This window comes from Scyliorhinus torazame, chromosome 2 (genome assembly GCF_047496885.1).
Source record: "Scyliorhinus torazame isolate Kashiwa2021f chromosome 2, sScyTor2.1, whole genome shotgun sequence".
NCBI classification, from domain to species: Eukaryota; Metazoa; Chordata; class Chondrichthyes; order Carcharhiniformes; family Scyliorhinidae; genus Scyliorhinus; species Scyliorhinus torazame.
In genome coordinates, this window is record NC_092708.1 from 149,372,665 (window position 1) to 149,389,260 (window position 16,596).

A 16,596-nucleotide genomic window follows, 5' to 3' on the forward strand; every position below is an offset into this window, starting at 1 on the left:
CCAGTTTCACGGTGGCAGGAGGTCCTCCCGGACGCTCTCCACTCCATCCGGTCGCCACTGTGTACTAGCACTAACCAAACGCCTCATGAGCGCCTCCTTGTCTTCCCCCGGAAGTCCTCCTCTGGAACGTCGCTGCCGACCTGGCTGGCAGTCCCAGGACCCATCTTGCTCCGAAAACATGTGCGAGCGCACAAGTCGGACCCGTTGGTCGAGAGGGTTCGCCTCCTCCACGCGAACCCGCAGTAGGCTTACGTGGAGTACCCCGACGGCCGACAGGACACGGTCTCCCTGCGAGATCTGGCACCCGCCGGCAACACGCACACCCCCCCGACACCAATCACCCCCTCCCTGCCACCGGCGCACGCCGCGGGCGCCCCCTTCCCGGGAGGATCGGTCCTCCTCCCAGGTCCGACCAGAAGTGAAGCTGAAGCAGAAACCGTAAGGCTCCCGGAGACGACAACACGGGAACAAGCACCACCACCGGGGCCGAGGCGATCGACGAGGACAACCAGACCGCCCGACCGACTCGTGGCATCGATGTAACACTACAATGTTGTGGACTTTAACGAGAACTCTTTCCTTTTCCCCTTTTACTGTAAATAGTTCAAAACAAAAAAAAAACCTCTGTACATGCTGGGATGACATGCAAAAGCTTTCCTCCCAGGACCAGCCTTGTAAACCCTTACCACCATACGAAGCACCACCCCGCCGGGTTCATTTTTAACAAGGGGTGAATGTGGTAGTATGCATTAGGGGTCATGTGGGACTGTGAAGCCGTGATGTCATTGGCTGACAGATCCCGGGTCCTGGTTGGCTGTTGACCTCTAGCTCCGCCCTGAAGGCGGAGTATAAGAACCAGGAGTTCTCCCCCGCAGGCCAGTCTGCTACTGAACTGCGGGGAACAAGTCACGCTTAATAAGGCCTCATCGACTTCATCTCTATTCGTCTCTCGTCTTTGTGCGCTACACACCCTGACTTAACACAACAGGTGTATACACCCCCTCAGACCCTCCAGTGTAAATAACATAAACAAAAATAAAGTAAACCCCCCCCCCCCCCGCCCCCCGAGCTGCTGCTGCCATTGACCAATGTCTATCGTTCTGCCAGAAAGTCTAAGAACGGTTGCCACCTCCTAAAGAACCCATGTGCCGACCATCTCAAGGCGAATTTCACCCTCTCCAATTTAATGAACCCTGCCATATCGCTGATCCAGGATTCCACGCTTAAGGGCCTCGCATTTTTCCACTGAAGGAGAATCCTTCGCCGGGCTACCAGGGACGCAAAGGCCAGAATTCCGGCCTCTTCGCCTCCTGCACTCCCGGCTCCTCTGCCACCCCAAATATTGCAAGCCCCCAGCCCAGTTTGACCCTGGATCCTACCACCCTCGACACCATCCTCACTACGCCCTTCCAAAATTCTCCAGCGCTGGGCATGCCCAGAACATGTGGTTGTGATTTGGTGGGCTCCCTGAGCACCTAACACACCTGTCCTCACCCGCAAAGAACCGCTCATCCTTGTCCCGGTCATGTGTGCCCTGTGCAGCACCTTAAACTGTATGAGGCTGAGCCTCACGTACGAAGAGGAAGAGTTCACCCTCCCTAGGGCATCTGCTCACGTCCCCTCTTCGATCTCCTCTCCCAACTCCTCCTCCCACTTATCTTTCAACTCCACCACCGAGGCCTCCTCCTCCTCCTGCATCACCTGGTAAGTTTCCGAGATCTTCCCCACTCCCACCCCCCCCCCCCCAAGGGCACCCTGTCCTGTACTGTGTGTGGCAGTAGCCGCGGGAATTCCACCACCTGCCGTCTGGCAAACGCCATTACCTGTAAATACCTGAAGGTGTTCCCCGGGGGGGGGCCTGTACTTCTCCTTCAGCTCACCCAAGCCCGCGAACTTCCCGTCCACAAACAGGTCCCCCAACTTTTGTATCCCTGCCCTGTGCCACCCCGAAAACCCTCCACCTGTTCTTCCTGAAGCGAACCGGTGGTTCCCCCGTAATGGGGTCCACGCCAAGGCCCCAACTTCCCCCCTATGCCGCCTCCACTGCCTCCAAATTTTGAGGGCCGCCACCACCACCGGCTCGTGGTATACCTCCTTGGAGGGAGCGGCAGCGGCGCCGTTGCCAGCGCCCCCAGACTCGTACCCACACAGGACGCTGTCTCCAGCCTCTTCCATGCAGCCCCCTCCCCCTCCATAACCCACCTGCGCACCATCGTCGCATTGGCGGCCCACAGAGCCATAGTACCCACAGAGGTTGGGCAGTGCCAGCCCCCCCCATCTCTACTCCGCTCCAGGAGCACCCTTCTCACCCTCGGAGTCCCTCGCGCCCACACAAACCCCATTATACTCCTGTTAACCCACCTGAAAAAAGCCTTCGGGATAAACACGGGGAGGCACTGGAACAGGAACAAAAACCTTGGGTGCACCGTCATTTTGATTGACTGCACCCTACCCGCCAAGGACAGCGGCAACGCGTCCCACCTCTTGAACTCCTCTTAAGACAAAATTAACTTCAGCCATCGAAACAGCCCCTTATTGCACAACACACTACTTATTCAAACCAGCACAAAAGTGATTGTCAACAAATCGCCATTGCAATACTCTCGAAGGATTCAGTGTCTTTCGTTCACATCCAATCTTTTTTCCTTGATGAAAGTCAATACATCGTCTGATGTTTCGAAGTAAAACTCCTGTTCCTCATATGTGACCCACAGATGGGCTGGGTACAACATCCTGAACTTCACCCCTTCTTAAATAGGGCCGATATTGCTCGAGTAAACCCGGTTCGCCTCTTGGCCAAATCAGGATAAATGCGGAGCTCACAATTCTCCCACCTGCTGCTCCATTCTTTCTTGGCCCAACGCAGAACGTGTTCCTTGTCCAGGAATTGGTGCAAACGTACCACCATCGTCTTCGGCGGCTCGTTCACTCGGGGCTTCTTCGCGAGGGCTCTGTGCGCTCTATCCACTTCCAGGGGCCGAGGGAACGCCTCAGCCCCCATCAATTTCTCCAGCACGGTCGTCACATAAGTTCTCGCATCCGATCCCTCACTGCCTTCAGGGAGGCCGACGATTCTCATGTTCTGCCTCCTGGACCTGTTCTCCAGGTCCTCCAGCTTCTGCATTCTTTTCTGGCGGTCATTCATCATCTCCACCTTGGTCTCCAGCACGGTTATGTGTTCCTCGTACTCGGACACCTTTTTCCCCACCTCCTGGATCGCACGTCCGCACCACCTGATCAATCGAAGCCTTGATCGGGTCCAGCGTGTCCTTCTTCAGCTTGGCGAAGCAATCTTCAAAAAACTTCAACAGCTGCTCCATCGACCACTGTGTCGTCTCCCCGTGGCCCAGCTTCTCTGCCATGCTTTCCCGCATTGCCAGCTCTGCTCGCGCCTTCCTTGTAGAACTTTGTCTTCTCACATGGCCACTTCTGGTCCAATTCTCCATACACTGCAGGGGGATTTCTCCTCACTTTCTCACTCTTCACCAATTTATCCAATAAAATCCGGGGAAAAATGGGGGAAAAAGATCCAAAAGTCCGTCACAGGCGGGAGCTATCAAATGGGCGACCTACTCTTCCATGGTCGCCACTAGAAGTCCCTGTCCACTCGGAATTAATAATGTGTTTGTTACTGCAACTCCACGAGTAGCCATTTTCAGAGGTGCGGTATGGAGAGAAAATTGTAAAGTAGGAAGTAGTGGTGTCTGTCAGAGATCAGTGGTGGCCAAACAATTGTTCACAATATACATAGATGATTTGGAGTTGGGGACCAAGTGCAATGTGTCCAAGTTTGCAGACGACACTAAGATGAGTGGTAAAGCAAAAAGTGCAGAGGATACTAGAAGTCTGCCGAGGGATTGGCATAGTTTAAGTGAATGGGCTAGGGTCTGGCAGATTGAGTACAATATTGACAAATGTGAGGTTATCCATTTTGGTAGGAATAACAGCAAAAGGGATTATTATTTAAATAATAAAATATTGAAGCATGCTGCTGTGCAGAGAGACCTGGGTGTCCTAGTGCATGAGTCACTAAAGGTTGGTTTCCAGCAGCAACAGGTGATTAAAAAGGTGAATGGAGTTTGTCCTTCATTGCTAGAGGGATGGTGTTTAAGACGAGGGAGGCTATTCTCCAACTGTATAAGGTGTTAGTGAGGCTACACCTGGAGTATTGTGTTCAGTTTTGGTCTCCTTACTCGAGAAAGGATGTACTAGTGCTGGAGGATGTGCAGAGGACATTCACTAGGTTAATCCCAGAGTTGAGGGGTTGGATTACGAGGAGAGGTTGAGTAGACTGTGAATGTACTGTGAATTTAGAAGGATGCGGGGTGTCTTATAGAAACATATAAAATTATGAAGGGAATAGATACAATAGATGCGGGGATGTTGTTTCCACTGGCGGTGAAAGCAGAACTAGGGGGCATAGCCTCAAAATAAGGGGAAGTTGATTTAGGACTGAGTTGAGGAGGAACTTCTTCGCCCAAAGGGTTGTGAATCTATGGAATTCCCTACCCAGTGAAGCAGTTGAGACTCCACCATTAAATGTTTCCAAGATAAAGATAGATAGTTTTTTGAAGAATAAAGGGTTATGGTGTTCGGGTGGGAAAGTGGAGAGGAGTCCACAAAAGATCAGCCATGATTTTATTGAAAGGCGGAGGAGGCTCGAGGGGCCAGATGGCCTACTCCTGGTACTTATGTTCTTATCCAAAATTTCTAGCAACATATAGTGAAATATTCATTGTGTGCATTGTCAATTTACTAAAAGGGAAATGAATATAGTACATGGAAATGAATATAGAAAATGTAAATTACAGTGAGCAGCTGGTTGCGTGGACACTTCTCCACAAGTTCATCAGATACGATTCGAAATAGGAGTGTTGCAACATTTATGGATGACCGGGACACATCACAGTGTCCAGTGCTAGTGCGCAGTCAATTTCCGCCCCACTCGACTCTGAGTCACAACACAGGTGAAACAAAATGTTATTTAAAATACCTGAGGTTCTTGGCTGAGCCCAATAAACTGCAGTCACCAGGTTTGTAACTTTGACTCAAGTACCTTTTATTATGTATAGTATTAAAATTAAACAGACAGAAAATGTAACTATTGAATACCCCTTTCCCAATCTCCCTTTTTCTAACTACCCCCACTCTCTAACCATACAGACAAACAACACAGAGCACAGAGGGTAAAGGGTGGTGGAAAGGGAAAGAAAATATTTATAAAATAAACGGATAAAGATCTTTGATGCACTGGGATGATTTATTGTTCGGGTCTTTCTGAAGTTCAGCATTCATTTTGATACTTCCTTCTAGGCTTGAGATGGTTATCATAGAATCATAGAATTTACAGTGCAGAAGGAGGTCATTCGGCCCATCGAATCTGCACCGGCTCTTAGAAAGAGCACCCCACCCAAGGTCCACACCTCCACCCTATCCCCATAACCCAGTAACCCCACCCAACACTAAGGGCAATTTTGGACACTATGGGCAATTTAGCATGGCCAATTCACCTAACCCGCACATCTTTGGACTGTGGGAGGAAACCGGAGCACCCGGAGGAAACCCACGCACACACGGGGAGAATGTGCAGACTCCGCACAGACAGTGACCCAAGCCGGGAATCGAACCTGGGACCCTGGAGCTGTGAAGCAATTGTGCTATCCACAATGCTACCGTGCTGCTACTGTGTTTTCTCTGGCAAGGACTTCAACAGGCAGGAGAGAGAGAGTGTTCCTTTCACTTCCGGAGGTCTAAACACTTCTGTCCAATTATCTCAGAAAGCATTGCACAGGAACCAATCACCGACCATTGTCAGGCAGAACACTGTCCCTCGCCAATCCACAGGGTGCCAGCCAACCATTTGACCTGACTCCCTCCAAAGATCCACTTGGTGCCGAGGAGTCTGGGCAAAACACAATCTGGGAACAGTGTCCTGGTTGCTTCAACCTTGAGTCCTCTGCTTAAAGTCACATTCCGATTATGGGTCCATGGACCAAAATAATAAAATAACATAAAAGAAATGGGAACATAAGAAATAAACAGGACGGACTCTTACAAAAGAATATGGATTTCTCATTAAGTTAAGCAGAGTTCAGAAGTACAAAACTTTGTCAGTTAATAAAAATGAATCTATTCATTTCACTGAAAATATCCACTATCAATTAAATTAATTGTAACGCTCTAAATATTTTTGCTCTTACTGAATTGACTGCCAAGTGAAGTATTATTGCGCTAAACTATTGTTTGCCTGATTTTCTTTCAGGATATATGTTTACGAGCAGCCAGTGCATTAGCCCTCTTTGTATTCAACAATCCAAATCAAGAGCACTTGATACGTGAAGCTGGGGGCATTGAAATGTCAGTTTTCCAGAATCTTCTGCAGTCCTCAAAAGAGGTGAATCAGGCAAATGCTGCATTTCAGGTATTCTTCCAGGAAAACAATCACCTATGTTAACCAATTAATCTATCTGATTAGCATTGCCCAATCACCTGTATGTCCTAAATATTCAATTGCAGTGTACCTATTTATGGGGCACTAAATGGCTTCCTAAACGTACAACATGGTAGACAGATAGCATGGACACATTTCTTGCTGTAAGTGCAGCACGCACTATATTGAATCAAGCTTATCCAATAGTGTCAAGAGTGTGAAGGGGGGGTCCAGCAATGAGACCTCTTAAAACTGAATAGCTGGGATGCAACTAGAATAGTTTTACATAAATTAGTGTATTAAGGATTGAGATTAATTATAGAAAGTGTACTGGGTAATCATTATTAACCATTCAACTTGTATTTTAGGACATAGCAGTGATAATTATGAAAACTCTGGCTACAAGCAGTGGGCACAATGCATGATGGGATTTAGGTTAGCTAACCTGCCCATGTTTTTGAGGCACACAAGATGTATGGTCAGCAGATTACATAGTAAACGCGTTTTATCAATGGTCTCCATTATCCTCTGAAACAATCTATGAAGTGAAAAGGAAGCCATTTCTGATATCCTGTCCTTTTGAAACAATCCATGGAGTAAAAAGGATGCCAGTTCAGCAGCAGTTTAGGGAGTTCGGTAGAAAGTTTAAAAACCATGACCTTTAGGCTTGTAATCTCAGGGTTATCCCTGTGCTATGTGCCAGTAAGGCTAGAAATAGGAAGACAGCTCAACACGTGGCTATACAGCTGGTGTAGGAGGGAGAGTTTCAGATATCTGAACCATTGGGATCTCTTCCAGGGCAGGTGGGACGTGTACAAGAAGGACGGGTTGCATCTAAAGTGGAGGCGCATAAATATTCTGGCCGGGTGGTTTGCTAGTGTCACACGGGATGGCTTAAACTAGCTTGGCAAGGGGGTGGGTACCAAGGAAAGGTGAATTAACTGAAGGGGAACGAGAGACGGCCAATAAGACTCCAAGGAAGAGCAGGCAGGGTGTGGTTGCTAATCAAAGAGGGTCTGGTGGACTGAAGTGCATTTTTTTCAATGCAAGAACTGTAACAGGTAAGGCAGATGAATTTAGAGCTTGGATTAGTACTTGGAACTATGATGTTATTATCATAAATAGACTTCGTTAAGGGAAGGACAGAATTGGCAGCTTAATGTTCCAGGATACAGATGTTTCAGGTGGGATAGAGGAGGATGTAAAAGGGGTGGGGGAGTTGCACTACTGGTTAATGAGAATATCACAGGAACGTCCGGTGGCAGCCATGGTGTGAGTGGTTGCGCATTTGCAGCTCCCGCTCGAGGCTGCTTTTTGGACTTTTTCTTGAGGAAGTTGGACCTTATAGGGTGGTTGTTTTGTAGAAAAGAGGTGTAGGACTGGCTCGAGAAAAGTTAGATTCTGCTGGATGGATTCACGGACCAGAAGTGGGTCGAGAAGAAGGGAACAGTTGGAGCATATGAACCTTCATGCACCACAGGTCAAGATGGCGGAGGGTAAAGGGCCTGTCCTGCCTGACCAATGGTTGACGGAGTGACTGGTGGACTTTTTAACTGAAAGGTTTAGCCAACAGAGGAGGGAGGCCCAGGGGGGCCTAGCCAAGGCTGTGAAGCTGATAAAGGCGGGAATTTACCGGGTGGAGGAGAGGATGGAGTCCCAGGGCCAAGCTATTCATAAAATGGAAGAGGTGGTGTGGGTGCACAAGGAGCAGCTTGCATCATTGTCGGCTGAGATAGGGGTAACGCGGGAGACTCAGCAGCGGTTAAAGTAGGAGGTGGAGGACTTGGAGAACCGCTCCCAGCGGCAGAACCTAAGAATCATGGGGATTCTTGAAGGCATCGAGAGAGCGGACGCTGGCGTGTATGTGGCCAAGATGTTGGAGAAGTTGATGGAGGAGGGGGCCTTTGACCGGCCCCTGGAGGTCGACCGAGTGCACAGGGTGCTGATGAGGAAGCCGCAGGAGAACGAGCCACCGAGGGCGATGGTGGTGCATCTTCACCAGTTCCTTGTCAAGGAGAAGATACTGAGATGGGTGAGGCAGACGAGGAGATGCACCTGGGAGGGGAGCAAGCTTCGGTGATACCAGGACCTGGACACGGAACAGACGAAGAGGAGAACCGGGTTTAATCAGGTGAAGGCTGCCCTCTTTAAAAAGAGGGTGAAGTTTGGGATGTTGAATCTGTCCCACCTCTGGGTGACTCTTAATAGCCGAGAACATTATTGCGGGACACCAGAGGAGGCGATGGAGTTTTTAAGAGACAATAGACTGTCAGGAGAAGGAGGACATTGAACTGTGGAGGAGGTGTGAGGAGATGGTTGTCTTTTCGGTCTGTTTTTTCTTGTATCTTTGTTTCAACCAACCTACAAGTTGGTGGAGAACTTTTCTCCTTCGAGACGTTTTGTCGCGATTGAGAGTGAATGCACTTTTTTGTTCTTGTTTCATTGTTGCTTGTGAGGTGTGTGTAAGCGGGGGTGGGGTGGGGGGGGGGAGGAAAATCAGCAGGGGGTAGACACCTTGGGCCGGAGCTGCAAGGCTAGCTAAATAGGCTAGTTAATAGGTGTGCAGTGGGTGTGATCAAGTGGCTAGTGTTGCAGAGGAGGATGGGCTAGTTATTTTGCTTAAGGGGAATGGGGGAAGGGGGGTTGCTATGGTGTAGCATGGGAGGCTGTGGTGATGGTGGACATCGGTGGGTGGGCCTGGAGGGTCGCGTGGCCTGGGCCAGGGACTGGCCTAAGAAAGGGTATGATTGATCGGCAGGGGAGGGGGCGGGGTGATGAGGCTGGTCACATGGAATGTGTGGGAGTTGAAAGGGCCAGTTAAACGGTCGCGTGTTTTTGCGCACTTGAGGAGCTTGAAAGCGGACGTGGCCTTTATACAAGAAACACATTTGACGATCAGGGATTGATGCACGATCAAGTACACACAGACAAGAGTTGGATGCAATCGAGGCTCCTACAGCATGGTGAAATGGCTGCTGTATGAGGAGCATTCATATTTATACTCTGCCTATAGTACAGGGCCTTACCACAAAGCACCTAATATATACATCAGTGGTGACTACCACATTCACCCCCTGTTAAAATTGAGGCTGGCGGGGGTGGTGGAGAACTATATACAAGTAGATGTTTTAAAGTACAGAAAAAAAATTGAGTCCAGCGGGGGTGGAGGAGAGTTATACAGAAGGATGACCCTAACCCTAATTTTTAAGAGTCCCGATCAAGTTATAGGTTCAGTCGGTCCGGAGCCTTGATCTGCCGTTGGGAGCGCCGCAGTGGTGGCGGCGATTCCGGTGTTGGTCTGGACTTCAGTGACTCCAGGAGCGTGCTGAAATCCTCTTCATCCTCGGGCGTGGGCAGGGGGAGGACGGATTGTCCTGGGGCGGGGGTTGCGGATGAGTGTGCCGGGGAAGAGGAGGCTGGTGCCGGGCCGGAGGTGTGTGTGTGTGTGTGTGTGTGTGGAACCAGCTGGTGCCAGGTCCCTGAGGGAGACAGTATCTTGGCGGCCATCGGGGTACGCTACGTAGGCGTACTGTGGGTTGGCGTGGAGTAGCTGTACCCTCTCAACCAACGGGTCCGCCTTGTGGAGTCGCACGTGCTTACGGAGGAGTACGGGTCCTGGAGCTGTGAGCCAAGTCGGGAGCGACACCCCGGAGGTGGAATTCCTGGGGAAAGCAAAGAGACGTTCATGGGGTGTGTCATTAGTCGCAGTGCATAGAAGCGACCGAATGGAGTGCAGTGCGTCGGGGAGGACCTCCAGCCAAAGGGAGGCCAGGAGATCTCTGGACCGTCGGGCCAGCTAGTTGGCCCTCCAGACCACCCCATTCTCCCTCCCCACCTGCCCGTTTCCCCGGGGGTTATAGCTTGTGGTCCTGCTCGAGGCGATACCCTTGTTGAGCAGGAACTGATGCAGTTCATCGCTCATGAATGAGGATCCCCTGTCGCTGTGGACATTGGCGGGGATCCGATCAGAGCGAAGATGGTTTTGAGGGCTTTGATGACGGTGGCAGACGTCATGTCGGGGCACGGGATGGCGAAGGGGAATCTGGAATCTTCATCGATCACACTGAGGAAGTACGTGTTACGGTCGGTGGAGGGGAGGGGCCCTTTGAAGTCCACACTGAGGTGTTCAAAGGGGCGGGAGGCTTTCACCAGGCGCGCACGGTCTGGCTGGCAGAAGTGCGGTTTGCACTCCGCACAGACCTGGCAGTCTCTGGTGATTGCCCTGACTTCCTCGACGGAGTAGGGCAGATTGCGGGCCTTGATGAAGTGGTACAAACATGTTAGACGTTTTAGTTGCTGTGATATGAAGAGTCTAAAGCTCTGTTCCTTTTTCACAAACACACATTTATTTCCTTCCAACAGACTTTGCACAAATCTCTCACTATCCATCACCTGACAGAGGCTACCTGAAGTCCCTTTCCATATCAGTGTCAATTAATGGATACTTAACATAAATGAGACAATTAATTGCAATGTCTCTGAACCCATTACTTAACAGTCTCCCCTTCCTTGGAGAAAAAAAATAATTAGGTGAAAACAAAATTTCAAGAAACTCAAAAACACACACATGATTTCCACCTTTTTTTTTTGGACGAGAAAGAAAAAAAAAACAGTCACAGAAACAAGCGCCCTTCATTAACAATATCCAAAAGTTTCTGTGAACTCGCCCCTCTTTTCGTAAAACAGTCTGACAGTTGATAGCTCCTGTCGACCCATTTAATTTTTGTTATTTCCCCTCTGTCCAACATCTGCTTCAAACTTGCGATGTCTATCCGTAACCTCTTTTCATTGACACTTTTTGTAGAGTGCACATTTTCCCACAGGGATTTATTGTCACTGTGACAGTCAATAGGTATATTACCCAAATCCCCTAATCCCAAAATTTCTGTCAATATCATACTTATATAAAAGGCCATATCCACCGCCTCTACAAGGCTTAACGTCTCAGCAGCCAAAGTGCTTTTTACCACTCTCCTTATTTTCTTTGTTTCCCACACAAGTGGGCAACATTTACCATTGTTCCCCAAAAGGAAAATTATAAAACCTCCTGCGCTTGAAACCCCATCACATAAATTTGCGTAGGACGCATCACTATAAACTATGAGTTTCAAGTGCCTAAGGTCACCTAAAACCGGGAACTTCAAAACACACTCCTGCATTTTTAGTTTGGCCAACGCTTTATTTGCTCTTATTATGTCTTCCACTTTGGGATCATTCATTTTTGTACTCAACTCTAAGACATCAAAACTTACGTCCGGTCTAGTCTGTCTACCTAACCAGTTCAGTTGCCCAATTAAACTTCGCAGTTGCTCTTTTTATATCTTTGAAACCATTGCATCTTTTTGTGAAACTCGGCCACGACTAATTGCTATTGGGGTGATGCTTTCCAAATAAGATTGCTGACGTAAAGTTACCCCTAACTTAGTCTGTCCAATTTCCAGTCCAATATATTTAAATGCACCGGAAGCCTGACTTCCAACCCTGAATTCTTTCCTCAAACCAGAGATTACAATAGCTTCAAAATCACTAGTCCCACCCCACAAAAAAATCATCGCCATGCATCATAAAAATGCCAGAAAGATTTCCTTTATAGTGCCAGTAAAACATTGCAGGATCTGTTTTCAACTGGCAACAGCCTAACTTTAACAAAACTGACCTCACCGAAAAATACCAGACTCTAGATGCATCATTTAATCCATATACACATTTGTTCAACTTCCAGAGTACCCCTTCTGTGTTAGCTGCTTCTTTAGGAGGACAGAGAAAAATGTCTCTCTGGAGCTGATGCCCCTGCAAAAAAGCAGCTTTTATATCTATAGATTTGCATTCCCATGCCTTTGTGGCTAATAGAGCCAAGAAGATCTTTAAAACAACCTTTCCTGGTGTAGGTGAATCTACCTTTAAATCCTGATCTTCTAAGTTTTCTTCAAATCCCCTCATAAGTTCCATCCGGAAGAACGTTTTCCGTGCAAATCCATCTGTGGAATAGAGCTCTTTGTCCCCTCTCCGGTACTTCCGTGTATACCCCAAATTCACTCCAACTATGCAATTCTTGCTGTTTAGCTTCTTTGATAACTTTTTCATCTAATTTATTTGAGGCCACCAAAATCTCACATGCATGTGGGCTTCTACTCCTATTCGTATTCGTAGTCTTACTCATGTTCAGAGATCTTGATAAACTACGTCCCCTCTCCTGCCTGGTATCTCGTTCTGTACTGCCACTGCTTGATCTTTCCCTTCTGCTGTGGGATGTCCTTTCAATGGTTCTCGACCTTTTCCTGCGGAGCTGTTCAATATCCGATGTACTATCTGAACTGGCACTGCGTTTCTGTGCCCACCATTTTTGAACTTCGTTTTCCCAATCCATTGTCTTGACTCCTTCCCCTGAATGCTGTACATTCAACCAATGTTTATACTTTCCAGTGTCCTTCCCTGCTCTACTAATAACAATTGCATCCTTCCATTGACTAGACCCTTCAGGCAAGTATGTCACTTTTGTACCAACTTGTGGCAGTTGCCCTTTCGGAAAGATTACCTGTTCTAATTCATCAGAAGTGTTGTGTTCCTCCACAGAAACCCTGTCTATATCAGTTAATTTGTCCTCATAATTCTGTAACACATGCGTAACAGATGACTCTGGTTCCTCGTCATGTCTGTCTGCTCTGTCTAAATTTGAAAATTTGTAATCTGTACCCATTATCCTTGATGAATGTACCCTAACAGTTTGATTACCATGTTGCAAAATAATTGTTTTGCCATCTATGCCTATGATCTTCCCTCGGCCTTTCCATTCATTAGAATTGTCTCTCTTATAGTATACCATGCCTCCTTGCTGAAAAACGGCATTTGATGGCCATACGTTATGTCTTAAAGCTCTGCGAATTCTTTCAGAGGCTTCTGCTTCCAAAAAAGCTATTCTACTGCAATGTAATGCATTTAAATATTCAGCAAAACCAGAGCTAATTGCAGTCCCCTCCCAAGCTGGAGGCTGGTCATCCAAAATAGATGGAATATTAGGATTTCTACCAAACACTAATTGATAAGGACTATCGCCCCCAACCATCTGCAATGAATTCTTTGCATGTACTGCCCATGCTAAAGCTGAATTTAGCCTGCAATTTGGTCGATCTGCCAAAATTTTCCGAAGCATGTCACCGATGACAGCATGATTTCTTTCACAGACACCATTACTAAATGGGCTTTCTGCAGCCGTATTCATAACTCTGATATTAATGTTTCCACACATATCCCTAAACTCATCATTAGCAAATTCTCCCCCATTGTCCGTAAGGAATTTTGCCGGTGGACCCATTCCTGTCCCTATCCATTTTTCCACGATTTGATCCAGAATTACCCTCTTTTCTTTACTTCGTACAATCGTTGATTGACTAAATCTGGTTGCTAAATCTACAAAATGCAAAATAAATATATTATTTGCTTTATCCCAGATCTTAAGGTCCATGGCCACAATGTCGTTAAAATCCCTGGCCAAAGGTAGGGTTACTATCGGTCGTGCTGGTGTCCTTCTGTACTTCCTACAAACTTCACAGCGGTCACTAACCTGTTCTATCAGTTTAGTATAGTCATCATCCCTTACCCCTGCATCCTTTAATAACATTTTCAGCCTCCGAGGAGACGGATGTGCAAATTGCCTATGCAGTTTTAATACCACAAGCTTTTTATCAGCTAAAGTCCCATTTTCAACTGCCATTAACACATCCTTAACCAGTCTACTTGAAATATTATTTGTCAGTAATGGAATACAATAGTGTCCCGACTGTGTAAATTGTAAGTCCACCGACTTTCCACAAACTGTTGCCATATCCTGTTCCATATCCAGTTTCATGTGTGCTTTCTTCATCGACGGTCTGCTCAGAAGCAAAGGTATCTCACTTGATACAACATCCGTGCTAATGAAATGATTCCCTCCGGCAATATTGCAAGGGATCACCACTCTTTTCGGCGACTTCAGAGTATTATCATCCCCAAACCTGAAACTTGTGGAACTTTCAAATTCCTTAACCTTGTTATGATTTTCAGCATTCAAAGAATCCAGGTAACATTTTAACCAGTCAATTCCACACACAGCAGATGTGCAGCCACTGTCCAATACAGCACAGTTGAAGGATTCTGCAACCAACACCCTCATTACCGGCATAAAACTGCTTGTCAATAGGACAATGCCTTCTTTCTGGTCACTATCTTTTTCCTCTTCTGACTTTTCCGTGTCATGTGTCGCTTAAAACACTCTATCATAACGAGTTGGACAGTTGAAAGCTTAATGGTATTGAGAGTCACATCGAAAACATCGATTTATCATGCCCCGTGCATTTCTGGGGTTCATCTTCCTATTGTGGGTTCTAACTGGGTTTCTGTCTTCATAATTTCCTTGTCTCGGTCTCCTTTTTTTTTCTTTTCTCACTCACTCCTTGGTTTGATCTGGAAAAGTTGTATCTTTCAACATTTACATTTACACAGCAACCATCCTCTGCTACCAATTGTTAGACGTTTTAGTTGCTGTGATATGAAGAGTCTAAAGTTCTGTTCCTTTTTCACAAACACACATTTATTTCCTTGCAACAGCCTTTGCACAAATCTCTCACTATACATCACCTGACAGAGGCCACCTGAAGTCCTTTTACATATCAGTGACAATTAATGGATACTTAACATAAATGAGACAACTAATTGCAATGTCTCTTAACCCATTACTTCACAAACGTGTGACTCCCGGGTGACAAAAGTTGTTGTGCAGTCTGGAGTCGGTCCACCTGTGCGCTGGCACATGTACCTCGGGACAGGGCATCGGGGGGCTCGTTGAGCTTACCAGGGCAATACAAAATCTCGTAGTTGTAGGTGGAGAGCTCGATCCTCCACCTCAAGATTTTATCGTTCTTGATCTTGCCCCGCTGCGTGTTGTTAAACATGAAGGCTACCGACCGTTGGTCAGTGAGGAGAGTGAATCTCCTGCCTGCCAGGTAATGCTTCCAATGCCGCACAGCTACAACGATGGCTTGGGCCTATTTTTCGACGGAGGAGTGCCGAATTTCGGAGGCATGAAGGGTTTGTGAAAAGAATGCCACGGGCCTGCCTGCCTAGTTGAGGGTGGCGGCTAGAGTGACGTCTGATGCGTCGCTCTCGACTTGAAATGGTAACGTCTCATCAACTGCATGCATCGCGGCCTTGGCGATACCAGCCTTAATACGGTTGAAGGCCTGGTGAGCCTCGGCCGTTAGGGGAAAAAGAGTGGATTGAATCAGTGGGCCGGACTTGTCCGAATAATTTGGGACCCACTGGGCGTAGTAAGAAAAGAACCCCAGGCAACGTTTGAGGGCCTTGGGGCAGTGCGGGAGGAGGAGTTCCAAGAAGGGGCGCATGCGGTCGGGATCGAGCCCCAGAACTCCGTTCTGGATCACATAGCCGAGGATGGCTAAGCGGTTCGTGCTGAACACGCACTTCTCCTTGTTATAAGTTAGGTTGAGGAGAGTGGCGGTGTGGAGAAATTTGGCAAGGTTGGCGTCATGGTCCTGTTGACCGTGGCCGCAGATGGTGACATTGTCTAGGTACGGGAAAGTGGCCCGCAGCCTGTACCGGTCAATCATTCGGTCCATTTCCCATTAGAAAACTGAGACCCCGTTGGTGATGCCAAAGGGAACCCTAAGAAAGTGGTAAAGGTGGCCATCCGCCTCGAAGGCAGCGTATGGGCGGTCCGCCTTACGGATGGCGAGCTGGTGGTAGGCGGATTTTAGGTTGACAGTTGAGAAGACCCAGTACTGTGCAATCTGATTGACCATATCAGATATGCGTGGGAGGGGATACGCGTCGAGCTGCGTGTACCTATTGATGGTCTGGATGTAGTCCACGACCATTCTGTGTTTCTCCCCAGTTTTCACAACTACCTCTTGGGCTCTCCAGGGGCTGTTGCTGACCTCGATAATGCCTTCCTGAAGCAGTCGCTGGACTTCAGACCTGATGAAGGTCCTGTACTGTCTGCTCCTGGTGGCAACGGGTTTGCAATCTGGGGTTAAGTTTGCAAATAGGGAAGGTGGGTCGACCTTTAGGGTCGCGAGGCCGCACACACTAAGGGGTGGTAGGGGCCCGCCGAATTTCAATGTTAGGCCCTGGAGGTTGCACTGGAAGTCCAGGCCGAGTAGCAAGGCAGCGCA

At 48.0% G+C, this 16,596-nt stretch overlaps 1 protein-coding gene across 1 annotated transcript in view; it reads left to right on the top strand.

Moving 5' to 3' along the window:
- The window catches only part of ankar (ankyrin and armadillo repeat containing), a 397,884-nt gene that overhangs the window by 300,078 nt on the left and 81,210 nt on the right, over window positions 1–16,596 (top strand). Inside the window, exon 18 of the mRNA XM_072494724.1 lies at window positions 6,263–6,421. Within this exon, the coding sequence (XP_072350825.1) occupies window positions 6,263–6,421 (159 nt within the window). The remainder of the gene's footprint in view (window positions 1–6,262; window positions 6,422–16,596) is intronic.